General features: G+C 41.1%; 1 protein-coding gene across 1 annotated transcript; it reads right to left on the bottom strand.

Annotated features, from left to right (window-relative positions):
* Positions 1 to 9,119: 9,119 nt before the first annotated feature.
* Positions 9,120 to 9,461, bottom strand: LOC138875261 (uncharacterized). The gene has a single exon (XM_070154087.1). It carries the CDS (start codon positions 9,459 to 9,461, stop codon positions 9,120 to 9,122), a length of 342 nt encoding a protein of 113 aa, XP_070010188.1.
* Positions 9,462 to 17,607: the final 8,146 nt, after the last annotated feature.

The following is a 17,607-nucleotide window of genomic DNA, read 5'->3' on the forward strand; positions in this document are numbered from 1 at the left end:
GTATAATAATAATAATAACAGGAATGGAAACACAGAAAAGTAAGGCAGTTAACCTATGAAAAAAATTCAATCCTCGAAAATCAGTAAATCCAGAAACATCAGTCTTCAGAATCTCGTATGACAATACTGAAAGCTAACACAATGCAACAATGAACACAAAACACACAATCCATTATGGCGCGCAACCCGATCCGACCGTACAAACACGATCTTCCCTAATTTCACCATACCAATATCAAGAATATAAAATATAAATTCCATTTCATCGCGCAACCCGATCCCACCATATATCATAATCAATATCATAATCCTCCCTTATTTCAACATATCAAAATCACATATAAAATCCATTGCGGCGTGCAACCCGATCCCACAATATCAATATCAATCCTCCCTTATTCCATCAGTTGCGGTGTGCAACCCGATCTCACCATATCAATATCAATCCTCCCTTATTCCACCCGTTGTGACATGCGACCCGATCCATAAACAAAATAAATAAATGGAATCAATTCAACAACTCAATTCACAAGAATCTCTACGATTAAAAAAATATGAAAGCAAAGCCAAAAAGAGACCTCGTACCAAATCAAGGAATGCTACAATTAATACAAAGCAATAAGACAAGCCAAATATATGACAATTAATGTGTACATGTAAGACAAGCAAGAGAAGTAGCAATTAATCATGGAACCGTGGAAGAAATGAGCATTTTAGTACAAGAGTAAATAGATGACAAGTAACAAGTTACAGCAGAGAAAGCAATTAATACATGTAACAGCTAAGACACGGAATAAGATAATTAATGAAATATAGAAAAGCATGAAAACAACTATTTTGATGGTGTATATACACTTGTCACCTCGCATATACGTTGCTACACATGAAATTCACATAACAAATAGCTCAAAGGTTCCTAATTCCCTCAAATCAAGGTTAGACCAACACTTATCTCGCTCCACAATCAAATCAAAGCTCAATCGGGGCCTTTCCGCTAAAATTTACTTCCAAACCAACCGAATTTAACCAAAATCGACTTAATACCAACAAACAATGCTAGGGAGATCAATTACAATACATAAAGTTAAGATCTTTACACTTTTCCCAAAAAGTCAACAAAAGTCAACCCTTGGCCCGCTTGGTCAAAACCTGAAATTCAAACCAAAATCCAATTACCCATTCACCCCCCGAGCCTGATTATGTGATTAGTTTTGAAATTCGACCTTAATTTGAGGTCTAAATCTCAATTTTACAAAAACATCCCAATTCTAGCCAAATCCCTAATTTTTTACCATGAAAGAGCATAGATTAAGGTTAAAAATCAATGGATATTGATGGAAATGGAAGAAAACGAGTTAAAGTATACTAACTTATGAAATAGTGATGAAATTTCTCTTCAAAATCGCCTCTAGGCCGAGCTCTAATGAGAATATGGTGAAAAATGAGTGAAATCCCGTGTTTGGAACATTTTAAAGTCTGGGCGTCAGGTGTTCATCGCGTTAGCGAGATACCTAACGCGATCGCAAAGCAACAATGGGGAATAGTCTTCGCGTTTGTGAGCCAGTCGTCGCGTTCGCGAAGGCTTACTCCCCCTGCCTTCGTTATCGTGAACGCTTTCGCGAAGAGTAACTAACAGGCTCCCTGTAACGACCTGGCCGTTCGTTTTGATAGTTGTATGCATGTTCCCCCATTTACTGATCCTTTTGTATTCTACATCTGTTATATGACTTACCAGGTTAGTTGGTTCGGGTCCGGAGAGATTTCAGAATGAATTAAGACACTTAGTCACTTAATTGAAAGTTTAAGTTGGAAAAGTTGACTGGATGTTGACTTATCTGTAAACAACCCCGGATTTGATTTTGATGGTTCTGTTATATCCGTTAGGTAATTTTGGACTTAGGAGCGCGTACGAGTTGTGATTTGGAGGTCCGTATTAGAATTACGCTTGAAATGACGAAAGTTGAAAATTTGGAAAGTTTGACCGGGAGAGGACTTTTTGATATCGGGGTCGGATTGGATTTTCGAAAGTTGGAGGAGGCTTGTGGTATCATTTATGACTTGTGAGCAAAATTTGATGTCAATCGGGCGTGATTTGATAGGTTTTGACGTCATTTGTAGAATTTGGAAATTTCAAAGTTCATTATGCTTTAATCCGTATGTAATTCATGTTTTTGATGTTGTATGAGGTGATTTGAAGGTTCGACTAAGTTTGTATCATGATTTAGGACCTTTTGGTATATTTGGTTGAGGTCCCGAGGGCCTCAGGTTGATTTTGGGTGGTTAACGGACTTGGTTTTGAGTTGGTGAAATAGCTGAAGTTCCTGGTTTTTACTTATCTGGTTTCCTCTTATGTGTTCCCGATGGAGGTCTCGCGTTCGCGAGGTGTACTTGGAGACTGATGGAAGTTTGTTCTTCGTGTTCGCGAAGAGGAGCCCGATCACAAGAACTCACTCGTGTGATCAAAATAACACCTAGAAGTAGGAAGCAGACACCAAAACGAATGAAATTTTCAAAGAAACTTAAGAACTTTCAATTTTACAACCGGACGACTGAATCTTATCAAATCAATTCTGTTTTACACCAAATTTTGTAGACAAGTCATAAATACTGAAATGAACATATACCAAGTTTCGAAATTGAAATCCGAATGCGGTAACAATAAAGTCAACCTACGGACAAACTTAGAAATTCTTTAAACCTTTAAATTGCTAGTTTTTAACCGTTAAATCAAGTTAGGGACTTCCAAAATTCGATCCCGAGCATATGCCCAAGTCCCAAATCACATAAATAAAGGCTAAAACTGAAAATGGCCTATCGGGTCATCACAATTAACCAAGGACTTTATATTATTGATGACATATTATTTTGTCACTAATGATGTACCCAAGTTGTAACAAATCGTAATTTGTCTTAAAATTGGTAAACTTTGGACACGAAAAGGTTTCGTCACAAAAAATATGTTATTACAATAGTAACAAATTAAATTTATAGTTAAACATTGTAAACTTTAGCTACAAAAGTTTGTATATAATTATGACCTTAGTTTTTATCACTAATAGTTCAAACAATTAGTGGCAATTATTTAGTTGTCTCTGATTAACCTACAATTTATTCACACCAAAATTTTTCCCGAAAACTATAATTTTTAAATGGCTACAACTTAAATTTTGTAGTTGAATAATACAAATATTGGCGACAAAAAAGATTCATAGTTAAAAACTAAAAGACATACTTTTGTTCATACATGATACAAAAAATTATCTTAGGACTAATTAACCTTATGGCTGAAGCACTTACCTTGAAAAATTATCAAGTTCGAAAAACTTGAATTCCATTTTGTAAAGTTCTATTATAAAGTCTATATGGCCTGCAAAACTGAAAAATATCAAATTAATACCGTACTTGTAATGACCCGACCAGTCATTTTGAGCTTTTGCACTTTGCTCGCTAGTTCTCGTGTATGACTTGCCCCGTGTGATGTATTATGACTCATGTAAATCATTGATTTTGGTTTCAGGTTAATCAGAATGAATTTGGAAGAACAATTTTCAGTTTAAAGTTTAAAAATTTGAAAGGTTTGACCAAGATTTGACTTGTTTGTATGCGATCTCGGATTGGAATTTTTATGATTTGGTTAGCTCCGTTAGGTTATTTGGGACTTAGGAGCATGGTCGGAATGCATTTTGGAGGTCCGTGGAAGGTTTAGGCTTGAATTGGTGAAATTGAGATTTCGGCATTTCCGGTTGATAGGTGAGATTTTGATATAGAGGTCGGAATGAAATTCCGGAGGTTGCAGTAGTTCCATTGTATTATTTGGGATGTGTGTGCACAATTTCAGGTCATTCAGACGTGGTTTGGTTGGATTTTTTATCAAAAGCCTACTTTAGAAGGTTTTGGAATTCTTAGGCTTGAATCCGATGCAAATTTAGTGTTTTGATGTTGTTTTGAGCGTTCCAAAAGTGGGAAAAAGTTTGAATGAGGTTTTGAGATATGTTGGCATGTTTGGTTGAGGTCTTGGGCGCCTCGGGTGAGTTTCGGGTGGTCAATCCGACCATTTCATGAAGTTTGGAATCGTAGAAATCTGTTGTTCAGTGTTGCAGACTTTTGACCTTCACGTTGATTTGGTTAGTTCCATTAGGTGATTTTGGACTTGGGAACACGTCCGGAATGTATTTTGGGGGTCGTGAAAGATTTAAGCTTGAATTGGCGAAGATGGAAATTTGGCATTTTTTTCGATCGACAGTGGAAATCTTGATATCGAGGTCGGAATGGAATTTCGGAAATTGGAATAGGTCCATAGTATCATTTGTGATGTTTGTGCAAAAAATTTAGGTCATTCGGGCGAGGTTTGATAGACTTTTTGATCGAATTAAGAATTCGGAAGTTTTGGAATCCTTAGGCTTGAATCCGAGGGTGATTTGGCGTTTCGGCATTATTTTGAGTGTTCCAAGGGTTGATATGAGTTTGAATGGTGATAAGTGACTTGTTGGCGCATTTGGTTGAGGTCTCAAGGGCCTCGGGATAATTTTGGATGGTTCCCGGAAAGTTGCACTTAGAGTTGTGCTGCAAAAAATTTGTTGCTTCTGTTGTTTCCGCACCTACGGAGTGGGAACCACAGGTGCGATGATCGTAGGTGCGTGGAGGCAGTGACAGGAGCGGATGATTTACCACACCTGCGAGCCTGTAGGTACAGATGTTTTTCCCTTAAGTGAAAAACCTTAGGTGCGGCTATTTTGTCATAGAAGCGGTCCGCAGATGCGGAATCGGAGTCGCAGGTGCGAGATGCATGGGCAGAAGTATAAAAGCTCACCTTCGCGATTTTAGCCAATTTCTCACCATTTTTGCTCGGTTTCGAAGATTTTTGGAGAGGATTTGAAGAGGGATTCAAGGGAACACTTGGACGTAAGGTTTTTGAACTCAATACTCGAATCTATGGTGATTTCTATCTAATTAGATATGAAATTAGTGGGATTTAAAGCTTAAAATGGAGGATTAGGGAGAGCTTTGAGTAGTGATTTGAGGGGCCATTTGAGGTCCGATTTTGATGTTCTTGGTATGTATAGACTCGTGGAAGGATAAGGATTTTAGTGATGTTATTTTTATCGAAATTCGAGACGTGGGCCTGGAGGTCGGGTTTGACCACTTTCAGAATTTTAATGTAATTTGATTATTTTTGCGTGGGCTTTATTTCCTTAGCATATATTGATGTTATGATTCTGATTTTGGTTAGAGACGAAGCATTTGAAGGCCAAATCGAGAGCCAAGGGCATCGCGGGCTAAAATTTGGCTTGGCTTGAGGTAAGTAACTCTTCCAAACTTGGTTTTGAGGGTTCAAAACCCCGAACTATGTGTTATATGATTACTATTGAGGTGACTCAATGCCAAGTGACGGGCGTGTGGGCGTGCACTATGAGAATTGCGGCCTGGATCATTCCATGGCACTGCTTAGTGACTCTTTCTCGCTGATATCTGTGTTGTAATTATGTGATTAAGTTAATCAGCTGTAAATCATACTAATTATCATGTTAAGGCTTCATGCCAATACTATTGAGATCGGAGAGGTCGTTTCTTACTATCATATCATTAGCTTCATTGATTTCTGTACTCAGTCTTTTTCATGCAAATTATATCATGCCTCAGTCTCGATTATTGTTATTTGACATATCATATCCTTGTTTGGGATAGTATCATGACATTTTCTGCCCCCGTGTGTGAGACTGGAGAGTAATGATTGAGTGAGGCTGAGAGCCTGATATTGAGTGACAATATGGGATCGGGCTACGCGCCACAACAAGATATTGAACATGCTTTCGTTGGCTTGTTATAGAGCTTGGGCTAAGAGAAGCCCCTCAGGAGTCTTTACACCCCCAGTGAGCGCAGTTGGTATTATTGTGGGATGGATCTTCCCTGGACATGGATCTTTTCTGAAGTATTTATACCTAGAGATGGATCTTCTCCATAGGCTGGAATGGCCTTCCTCAGTACTGGATGACTGTTGTCAGTGATGTGTGTATATTTCGGGATGGATCTTCACTGGGCATTATGAGCCATATGTACTACCGAGTGGTTGTGAGGCTGTTATTGTGATTATTTGGAGATGGATCTTCTCCAAAGGCTGAAATAGCCTTCCTCAGTACTGAATGATTGTTGTCAGAGATGTATATATTCCGGGATGGATCTTCCTTGGGTCGTATGAGCCATATAAATACTAAGTGAATGAGCATTTGAGATGGTGGGCATATGAGGCACTCAACATGGTGCATTTCATACAGCATGTGTATTGACATGTAGATGTAGCAGAGTTACATTTCTTTACCTGGTTCATACTTGCTCTGTTTTACTGTTCGAGCTATTTATTTAACTGAAATCATGCCTACATTTCTGTACATTATTTATGTTATCTTTGAAGAGGTTGAGTTCGTCACTACCTATCAGTCCAACGATTGGACTTATTACTTGCTGAGTTGGTGTACTCACATTACCCCCTGCACCTCGTGTGCAGATTCAGGCACTTTGGATCCAGTGGCGGATATTCGATCGAGGCTTCCGACATAGAAGATTATTGAGGTACCTGCATGACGTTCGTAGGCCTTGGCTCTCCACCTTACTTTCCAGTTGTATTTCAGTTGTTCCCTTAGATATTATATGAGATTATGTATTTTTCCTTAGACGCTCATGTACTCAGTGACACCCCGATTTTGGGCTGGATTTTATCTATTCATGGAATTTCTTATGTTTGAAATAGTTCTTTAACTGTTAAAAGCTTCTGTAAATATTTTCAAACTTCTATTTTTCGTGTTGATTGTTGAGTTGAGGATAAAACTATAAGGTATGACTGTATAAGATAAGTATTAAGGTCGTAGACTAACACTAAGAATTTAATACAGGAAAAACAAGGAATTCAATAACTGAAACAGAGGAAAAACAATCACAAGGAAATAACCGGGGATCTCTTAGTATCCCGAGGATCTCTTAGTACCCTCAATATATGCCGGGAATCTCTTGGTATCCCGAGGATCTCTCGGTATCCACAATATATGCTAGGAATCTCTTGGTATCCCGAGGATCTCTCGGTATCCTCAATATGTGCTAGGGATCTCTTGGTATCCTCAATATAAGTGCCAAGGATCTCTCGGTATCCCACACCTCAGTTCAAATTATAAATACGTACAGGGGATCTCTCAGAATATCGTCCCGTAGTCCCAAAGTAAAACACACAGCAGTAACACAAGAATACTCAATTAAGCTCAATTTAGTATCAAGTAAACACGTAATTCTAATCTAACATGCTTTACATAATTCAATTAAGGCAGTTTAAGCAACTAAATAGTTAAATCAATTAGACATACTTTTTTTCTAAGCTAACAACAAGTTTAAATTGCAAGTAAAATGAAATAGGAAGAGGAACACAATTGAAATTACATAAAGAAAATCGGATTTTCAACAATTAGCTCAAGTACACCCATCACCTCACGTACAATGCATTTCATATATCCAATATACCGAATCCTAAAGGGAAGGTCTCCCACACAAGGTTAGAGAAGCCACTTACCTCGAATCGGCTCAATCATCAATCTGAAACCACACTCTTACCATGAGTACTCGACTCCAAATGTCTCGAATCTATTCAATTCAATTTCAAAATGTAAATAACACTTCAATTAACTGATTCTAAAAAGAAATTCTAAGCTAATAAGCGAAATTAGGTAAAATGACCAAAACGACCCTCGGGCCCACATCTTGGAATCAGGTAAAATTTATATTTTCAGAATCCTCATACTCTCACGAGTTCATGCATACCAAAATTATCCAAATCTAAGGTCAAATTCACAATCAAAAGTCGAATTTTAGGTCTAAGAATTTTCTTCCAACTTTTCCCCTATTTTCATCTCCAACCGAATTTAAATGATGAAACTAACTATAGATTGATGAAATATAACAAGAAAGGGTTAAAGAATTGTTACCCACTAATCTCCTCTTCAATTTCCTCCCAAAATCTCCCTCTCCCGAGCTCCAAATCGAATTTCCAAATTTTGAAACTAAGCCCTCGAAATTTCATATTTCTGTCCAGCTGTTACCGCATCTGCGGTACCGCTTTTGCGGAACACTTGTCACATCTACAACTTCTCACTTAAACCCATCTTCCGCATCTGCGACGCCCCTTCTGCAGATGCGGTACCGCTCATGCGGAAACTCTACCGCCACTGCAGTCTCTATTGAACTCCCCCAATTCCGTTTCTGTGGTTGGTCTGCCGGTTCTGCGGCTCCACACCTGTGGTCCCACACTCGTAGCTGCGATTATGACAGAAGAACAGCTGAAGCTGCAACTCCAACTCCAAAAATCTTTCCGTCAACCATCCAAAATTATCCCGAGGCCCCCGGGACCTCAACCAAACCTACCAACATATCCTATAACTTCATTCAAACTTGTTCCAACCTTCGGAACGCTCTAAAAAACATCAAAACACCAATTTTTTCATCGAATTTTAGCCTAAGAATTCCAAAAACTCTAAAAATATACTTTCGATTAAAAGGTCTATCAAACATTATATGAATGACCTGAAATTTTGCACACACTCCACATTAAACACTACGGAGCTACTCCAACTTCCGAAATTCCATTCAGACCGTCGGATCAAAACCTCACTATCGAACCGGAAACTTCAAAAATTCAACATTCGTCATTTCAAGCCTAAATCAGTTACGGACCTCCAAAACACAATCCGAACACGTCCCTAAGCCCGAAATCACCCAATAGAGCTAACAGAACCATCAAATTTCCATTTCAAGGCCTTCTTCACACAATTCTAACTACGGTCAATTTTCTAATACTTAAGCTCTCATTTAGGGACTAAGTATCCCAAAACTCTCCGAAACTCAAACCCGAATATCCCGATAATCAAAATAGCAGAAATAAACTAGGAGAAAGTAGTTAATGGGGGATCGGGGTGTAAATTCTTAAGACGACCAGATGGGTCGTCACATCCTCCTGCGCTTAAACATCGTTCGTCCTCGAACGAGCATAGAGACATACCTAAAGTAGTGAAAAGACGAGGGCAACGGTTGTGCATAACCTGCTCGGTCTCCCAGGTCACCTCCTCGACCGGCTGACCCCGCCACTAAACCTTTGTTGATGCAATGTTCTTTAACCTTAGCTTTCTAACCTGCCACTCCAATATTTCCACGGGCTCCTTAATATAGGATAGATCTTTGTCCAACTGGACTGAACTAAAATCCAACACATGCGATGGATCACCGTGATACCTCCGGAGCATTAAAACATGAAATATCGGATGAACTCCCGCCAAGCTTGGAGGTAAGGCAAGCTCATAAGCAACCTTTCCAACACGTCTCAATATCTCAAAAGGGCCAATAAACCCCGAACTCAACTTCCTTTTCTTCCCAAATCTCACAACGCCCTTCATAGACGAAACCCGAAGCAGAACCCGCTCTCCAACCATATAGGAAACATCACGAACCTTCCGGTCCGCGTAACTCTTCTGTCTAGACTGGGCTGTACAGAGTCTATCCTGAATCACCTTAACCTTCTCCAAAGCATCCTGAACTAAGTCTGTGCCCAATAATCTGGCCTCACCTGGCTCAAACCAACCCACTAAGAATCTATACCATCTACCATATAAAGCCTCATACGGTGCCTTCTGAATGCTGGACTGATAGCTGTTATTTTAGGCAAACTCCGCTAATGGAAAGAACTGATCCCAAGACCCTCCAAACTCGATCACACACGCACAACGCATATCCTCAAGAATCTAAATAGTGCTCTCGGACTATCCGTCCATCTGAGGGTGAAATATTGTACTCAACTCCACCCGAGTACCCAACTCATGCTGAACGGTCCTCCAGAACCGTGATGAGAACTGAGTACCTCTATATGAAATGATGGACACTGGAATACCATGCAGACGAACAATCTTCCAGATATAAATCTCTGTCAACCGCTCCGAAGAATAAGTAGTACATATAGGAATGAAATGAGCGGACTTGGTCAGCCGATCCACAATCACCTAAATAGCGTCGAACTTTCTCAAAATCCGTGGAAGCCCAACTATAAAGTCCATGGTGATCCGCTCCCACTTCCACTCCGGAATCTCTATCTGCTAAAGTAACCCACCTGGTCTCTAGTGCTCATACTTCACCTGTAGATAGTTGAGGCACCGAGCTACAAATCCAACTATATCTTTCTTCATCTATCTCCACCAGTAGTGCTGCCTCAAATCCTGATACATTTTCGCGGCACCCAGATGAAAGGAATACCGCGAGATATGGGCCTCCTCTAGAATCAACTCTCGAAGACCATCAACATTGGGTACACAAATCCGACCATGCATCCTCAATACCCCATCATCACCAACAGTCACATCTCTGGCATCACCGTGCTGAACCTTGTCCTTGAAGACAAGAAAATAAGGGTCATCATACTGCTACTCCCTGATAAGATCAAATAAGGAAGACCGAGAAATCACGCAAGCTAAAACCCGACTGGGCTCCGAAAGATCCAATCTCATAAACTGGCTGGCTAAGGCCTGAACATCTATCGCCATAGGCCTCTCCAATGCTAGTAAATAAGCCAAAATCCCCAAACGATCTGCCCAGTGACTCAAAGCATCGGCCACCATATTGGCCTTGCCCGGGTGATACAAAATAGTGGTGTCATAGTCTTTCAGCAACTCTAACCACCTCCTCTGGCACAAATTTAGATCCTTTTGCTTGAACAAGTGCTGCAAGCTCCGATGGTCAGTATAAATATCACAAGGCACACCATATAAATAATGGTGTCGGATCTTCAGGGCGTGAGCAATGGCAGATAACCCAAGGTCGTGGACCGGAATTCTTCTCATGTACCTTCAACTGTCTGGATGTGTAGGCAATCGCCCTACCGTCCTGCATCAACACCGCTCTGAGGTCAATCCTCAAGGAATCACCAAAAACCGTATAAGACCCCAAACCTGTAGGCAGGATCAAAATTGGGGCTGTAGTCAAAGCTGTCTTGAGCTTCTGAAAGCTCGCCTCACACTCCTCTGTCCACTAGAATGGAGCACCCTTCTGGGTCAACCTATTCATAGGGGCTGCAATCGATGAAAACCCCTCCACAAAACGACGGTAGTATCCCGCCAAGCTAAGGAAACTACGGATCTTGGTAGTTGAGGATGGTCTTGGCCAACTCTACATGGCCTCTAACTTCTTCGGATCCACTTGAATACCCTCACTCGATACCACGTGGCTTAAGAATGCCACTGAATCCAACCAAAACTCACATTTCGAGAACTTAGCATAGAATTTCTTCTCTCTCAGAGTATAGTCCTTAGGTGCTGCTCATGATCTTCCCGACTCCGGGAGTATACCAGAATATCATCAATAAAGACAATGACGAACGAGTCAAGATACGGTAGGAACACACTGTGCATCAAATGCATAAAGGCTGCTTGGTATTGGTCAGCCCAAATGACATAACAAGGAACTTGTAATGACCATATTGAGTCCTGAAAGTAGTCTTCGGGATATCTGGCTCCCGAATCTTTAACTGATGGTAACTTGAGTGCAAATCAATCTTAGAAAACACTTGTGCGCCCTGAAACTGGTCAAACATATCATCAATACGAGGCAAAGGATAACGGTTCTTCACTGTAACCTTGTTCAACTGGCGATAATCAATACACATATGCATAGAACCATCCTTTTTCTTTATAACAAGATAGGAGCATCCCAATGTGATACATTGGGCCGAATAAAACCCTTATCAAGCAATTCCTGTAACTGATACTTCAATTCTGTCAACTCAGGAGAAGCCATATGATACGGAGGAATAGAAATGGGCTGAGTTTCCAGCAACAGATCAATGCCAAAATCAACATCTCTATCATGCGGCATGCCCGATAGGTCAGCTGGAAACATATTGGGAAAATCCCGTACTACTGGGACTGAATCAACTAAAGGGGTATCAATACTGACATCTCGCACATAAGCTAAATACACATCACACCCCTTCTCAACCATACGCTGAGCTTTAAGAAAAGAAATAACTCTTCTGGGAGTGTGATCTAAAGTACCCCTCCACTCAACATGCGGTACACTTAGCATAGCCAGCGTCACGGTTTTGGTGTGACAATCAACAATAGCATAATGGGGTGACAACCAGTCCACGCCTAAGATAATGTCAAAATCTACCATGTTGAGTAACAATAGATCAGCTCTGGTCTTAAAACCACTAAGATCAACCAAACACAAACGATAAACGCGGTCCATAATAAGATAATCTCCCAAAAGAGTAGAAACATAAATAGGGGAACTCAAAAAATCTCGAGATACACCCAAATGCGGAACAAAATAAGAAGACACATAAGAATAAGTGGAGCCTGGATTGAATAGAACCGATGCATCTCTATGACAAACCAGTATAATACTTGTGATGACAGACTCCTAGGCAACAGCCTCAGTACGGGCAGTAAGGGCATAGTATCAGGCCTGGCCTCCCCATATAGAGTGACCTCTACCTCCCCGACCTCCACCTCTGGCTGGCTGAGCAGGTGGGGTAGCAACTGGAGCTGTAACCATTGCCTGAGAACTCATACCCTTAGCACCTATAAGATACCAGAGGTGCATAATAAGGCTCCTGAGGTCGAGGAGGAGCTGGAATACCACTGACTACTGGAAGAGCTGAATGAATAGGGCAAATCATATAACCCCGACCATGACAACCTGCTGCAGGGGCACGGGCACCAGAGAAATGGCCCGACTCTCAAGACCTCTTAGCCTCCCTCTACTCTCTCTCTCTAGCATGCATACCCTCAATTCTCCTAGCAATGCTCACCACCTGCTGATAAGAAATATCTATCTCCGACTCATGAGTCATGCTAGACCTAATACTAGAAATAAGTCCCTCAATAAACCAGCGAACAGTAGAAACCAAGGCTGGAGCATGCCTAGCCAAACTAGTACAACGGACAGCATACTCGGATACAGTCAGAGCACCCTGGTGCAAATGCTCAAACTCTGTATGTCATGCGTCCATGAGGCTCTAAGGAACATACTCTCTCAGGAACAGATTTGAAAACTGAATCCAAGTCAGTGAAGCAGCCTCATCCAGACTGTCTAACTCATAGGTGTGCCACCACTCATAGGCGGTTCCTCAAAGCTGGAAGGTAGTGAAGGAAACCCCACTAGATCCTGATATACCCATGGTTCGGAGAATACGGTAACTCTCATCTTGAAATCCCAGAGAATCTTCCGATGCTAGACTGCTAAATACAAGAGGTTTGTACCTCAGAACCTCTCCGGCCCCACTTTCTCCTTCTCGGAAGTTGCTGCCCTGCCCTCAGACTAAACTGGCACTACAAGCAGTACAGAAATACTCTAAGGGACCTGCTCAACATGAACTTGCTACTCAGAAGTGCAGGCGGCAGGAGCATGTGCTCCTCCCCCGGCCTTAGATGTAGCTGCAGAAAGGGGAAGCAACCCTACCTGAGCCAGAGTGGTGTACATGCTCATGAACTCTGCTAGAGTCTCCTGAAGAGCTGTAGTAGTAGTACCCGTAGGTGTGTCAAGTGCCTGGACTCTGGCTGGAACTGCTAGTGGTACCTCAGCGACAGCTCGTGTAAGTGCTCTGGCTGCACCACATGTGCATCCTTGGCCTCTACCCCGGTCCCGGCCTAGGCCCTGACCTTGGCCTCTAACGGCTGTAGTAGGGGGCGTGGGTGCCTTATCATCTCGGGTAGCACGTGTCCTCACTATCTGTGAGAGAATAGAAGACAAAAGTTTAGAATCGTGATGTCAAAATATCGCACGACAAGGAAATCAAATGAATTGGAAACTTTCCTAACAGCTACATTGCCTCTCATAGATAAGTACAGATGTCTCCGTACCGATCTGCGAGACTCTAATAAACCAATTTGTGATCCAAGACTCCTTTAAACCTAGAGCTCTGATACCAACTCGTCACGATCCTAGTTTGCCCTTTGTGAACCATAGTGACGGCACCTAGTCCTCTACGACTAGGTAAGCCTAAATTACGGAAGATAACCAAAGTGTAAAATAAAAACAAATTAAAACATAATGAAGAGTGATACAACAGTGTTTAAAAGTTCCACTCGACATACAGAATATTTAAATTTCAAACCAATACATACTTCCAAGGATTCAACTCAATGCAGTCTGCATTCCTTTTTGTGCGGACCGCACTAGAAGCCTCCGCGGTCGTAGTCCATTATCTGCGGTCCGCAATGCCTGAGTTCAGAAAGTCAGATCTTCAGATTCAGAGCCCTAGTGCGGCCGCAAACCATTTTGTACGGTCCACACTAATCCCATAGGAGCATTTTTGTCTAGAATATTCAGCTTAGTAGAAATAGATTCTTTTCTATTTTTTACGGTATCGATATTATAATTAAGCAGCTGCACTCGTGGGGTCGAGATTCTTAGCTATTTTGGGCAATTGTATATACTTTTCATCATTGAATCTTGTTATTTAGCTTAGTAATTAATTAAAATGAGTTGTTCTTCATCTATTTCTTGTTTTTCTTCTTCAATTATGAGTAGCTAGACCCATAAGCTAGGGTTGGCTCAACCCTAGTGTGGGTAATTGATGGTTCTTGTATTTTTGAGCTACATTGACTATGGGTGTTTGATATTTGTGCCAATTTCATGGTTAATTGTTGAATTAGTGGTTGCAAACACTAGTTTGTGTTTATTTGACTTGGGCTCTTCTTGAGAAAGAGAGCTTAAGTCTCCGAAATTGGTCAAACAAGGAATTGCGGCATACCCAAGAGATTGATAGCCCCAATTAAAGGGTTAAACATCAAGAGAGTAATACCCGACTTGAATCCTAGTTGCTTGTGCAAATTTGCATACCCAATTGGTCTTGGAAAAGTCAATTCGGGCAAAATCACCCGAACCACCGAGAGGTGTAGAGTGAGTAATATCATGCATCGGTTATATCATACTCCCCAACTATGTCAATTGTGCCTTGGTATCAAGTTCCCACCAATTGACCACATAGGCAAACGTCCCTACCCTAGTGCCTTTTAAACCATTCGAACAACCCGTAGTATTAACTCTTAACTTAATCTAGTTGCATTTATCATTTGTAGTTTGATAATAGTGGAAGTAAAACAAAAACCCCCAAAATGATTAGAAGTGTAATTTGGAACACATACGCAATCCTAAGCTAGATAGATACTCGATTCCAAATTCTAGCTCTCTGTTGAAATCGATCCCGACCCTAAATCGGGTAAAAGCTGCTCCGACCCTCTCTCACTACTCAATAGTAGTGCGGAGTAGGCTGTGATCACCTTTTGGTGCCGTTGACGAAGAGCTAATGGTTTTGGCTATCTATTTAGTTAGTTTTGTGTATTTTTCTTCTTTACTTCTTTGTTACTAACTTGTTTTTGTGACAACTTAGGTACCTAATGGTAGCAAATAACGCTAATGACCCTCTTGGAAATGTGATTGAGGGGGAGGAGGTGGATGATGTCGGGGAAGATGAGGTGCCTTTTATACCTCAAGGACAACGTAGAGGCCGCAATGCCAATGCTAATCTGAATGGTGATATTCCACACCCTCCTCTTCCACCTCCAAGAGTGGCTCCCAGAGTACTTCTGAACCAAGGCTATACAAGTGCTATTGTCCCACCCCGAATCCAGGCGGGCAATTTTCAGATAACCAATATGATGTTGACCTTACTAGAGCAGCGTGGATATTTCACAGGAGCCACAAATCAAAATGCCTACAAACATCTCAAGGGGTTCGTGGATACATGTTAGGGGAGAAAGCAGATGAATGTGTCCGGGGATGCTGTTATGTTGAGACTCTTCCCATTCTCACTTAGAGGGAAGGCATTGGATTGGCTCGAGTGACTTTCCAACCATTCTATCACAACTTTTGATGAGTTGACAGATAAATTCATTACTAAATTTTTCTTGTCAGGGCATATGGCGGCATTGCGTGATGAGATATTGGCTTTCAAGCAAGAGCCCACGGAACCTTTGCATGAGAACTGGGAGAGGTATAGAACTATGGTGAAGGAATTCCCCAACAATGATATGACCGAGGCTATGATCCAACAAACCTTCTACCGGGGCATCAATACAACAAATCAATGCATAGTGAACCAACTTTCTGGGGGCAACTTTATGAAGCTGTCATATGATGAGGTATGTGATGTACTGGACATGATGGCTAACACTTCTTCTTCATTGAAAAGTAGAGACAATGTGCCTCAAGGCGACCCCACAGTTATTCATTTTCACAAGGAACTACATGATAAAATCCTCACCAAGTGAATGCCATGAAGGGTGTTAATATGCTTGTTAACAAAAGAAGGCAACAAAACCAAGGGAATTCTGAGATATTTGATGATGACTGTGATGGGTTTCAAAATGATGGTTATGATAAATAAAGTGAAGAGGTTCAATATGTGAACAATTATCAAGGCCAATGGGGCAACTCTTCTAACCAACAATAGTGGAGACCTCAAGGAAATTGGGGAAATCAACAACAAAATAGTGGTAATTGGAGGAATAATAACCAAAACGACAACTGGGTAATCAGAACAACAATCAAGGTAACCAAGGGAATTGGAATAGTAATAACAACAATTGGGGTGGCAACAATAATCAACGAGGATGGAACAATGGAAGCAAAGGAAACCGGGGGCAAGGCTTTCAAAAGCCCCCAATGTACCAACAACCGAACAATCCACCCCCTTTTCCTTCTCAAGGTCCTAGTTCTTCTAGCAATGATATAGGTAGAATTGAAATGATATTCGAGCAGATGATGAAGAAGAATGCGGATTCTGATGCACAGTTAGCTTCCCACAATACCTCTATCAGAAATTTGGAAGCGCAATTAGGCCAAATCTCTCAGTCTTTAAATACTTGCCCTAACTCTACCAAGTGATACGGTAATGAAACCGAAGGGTGGGAACAATAATGTTATGGCGGTTATAACAAGAAGTGGGAGAGGCGGTGATGTGAATGCCTCTAAGCAAAAGCAAGTTTTGGGTGATGATGTTGAGTTGCAAGAAGAAGAAGTCTCTTTGGTAGTTGATGATGTGGTTGATGAAAATGTGAACAATAAAGTGAGGATTGATATTCAAGATGTCGAGGTGAAAACTCAAAATGATGTGAAATCGTCTAGGGAACACGTAATAGACATGCTGGAGCCGGTTGTGCCTAAAGCCAATGCACCTTTGCCAAGGTCACCTCCACCTTATCCTCAAAGGCTAGCAAAGCAAAAGAATGATAATAAGTTTAAGAATTTCATTGACATGATGAAGAGCTTGTCCATTAACGTCCCTTTGGTGGAGGCTCTTGAAAAAATGTCAGGCAATGCAAAATTCATGAAAGACTTGGTCACAAAGAAGCATTCTATGGATTGTGAAACTATAAATATGACTCACCAAGTTAGTGCTATAGTGCATTCAATGGCCCCGAAGCTTAAATATCCCGGTGCTTTCACCATTCCTTGCACCATTGGGAGTGCAGATTTTTGCAAGGCTCTATGTGATTTGGGAGCTAGTATTAATTTGATGCCTTACTCAGTTTTCAAAACTTTGGGTATTGGGTAACCTAGGCCGACTTCCATGAGGTTACAAAT

This window comes from Nicotiana sylvestris, chromosome 1 (genome assembly GCF_000393655.2).
Source record: "Nicotiana sylvestris chromosome 1, ASM39365v2, whole genome shotgun sequence".
NCBI classification, from domain to species: domain Eukaryota; kingdom Viridiplantae; phylum Streptophyta; class Magnoliopsida; order Solanales; family Solanaceae; genus Nicotiana; species Nicotiana sylvestris.

Bases quoted from the DNA above. Each gene is read 5' to 3' on its own strand.
- LOC138875261 (XM_070154087.1), bottom strand. From the start codon at position 9,461: ATGGTTGGAGAGCGGGTTCTGCTTCGGGTTTCGTCTATGAAGGGCGTT.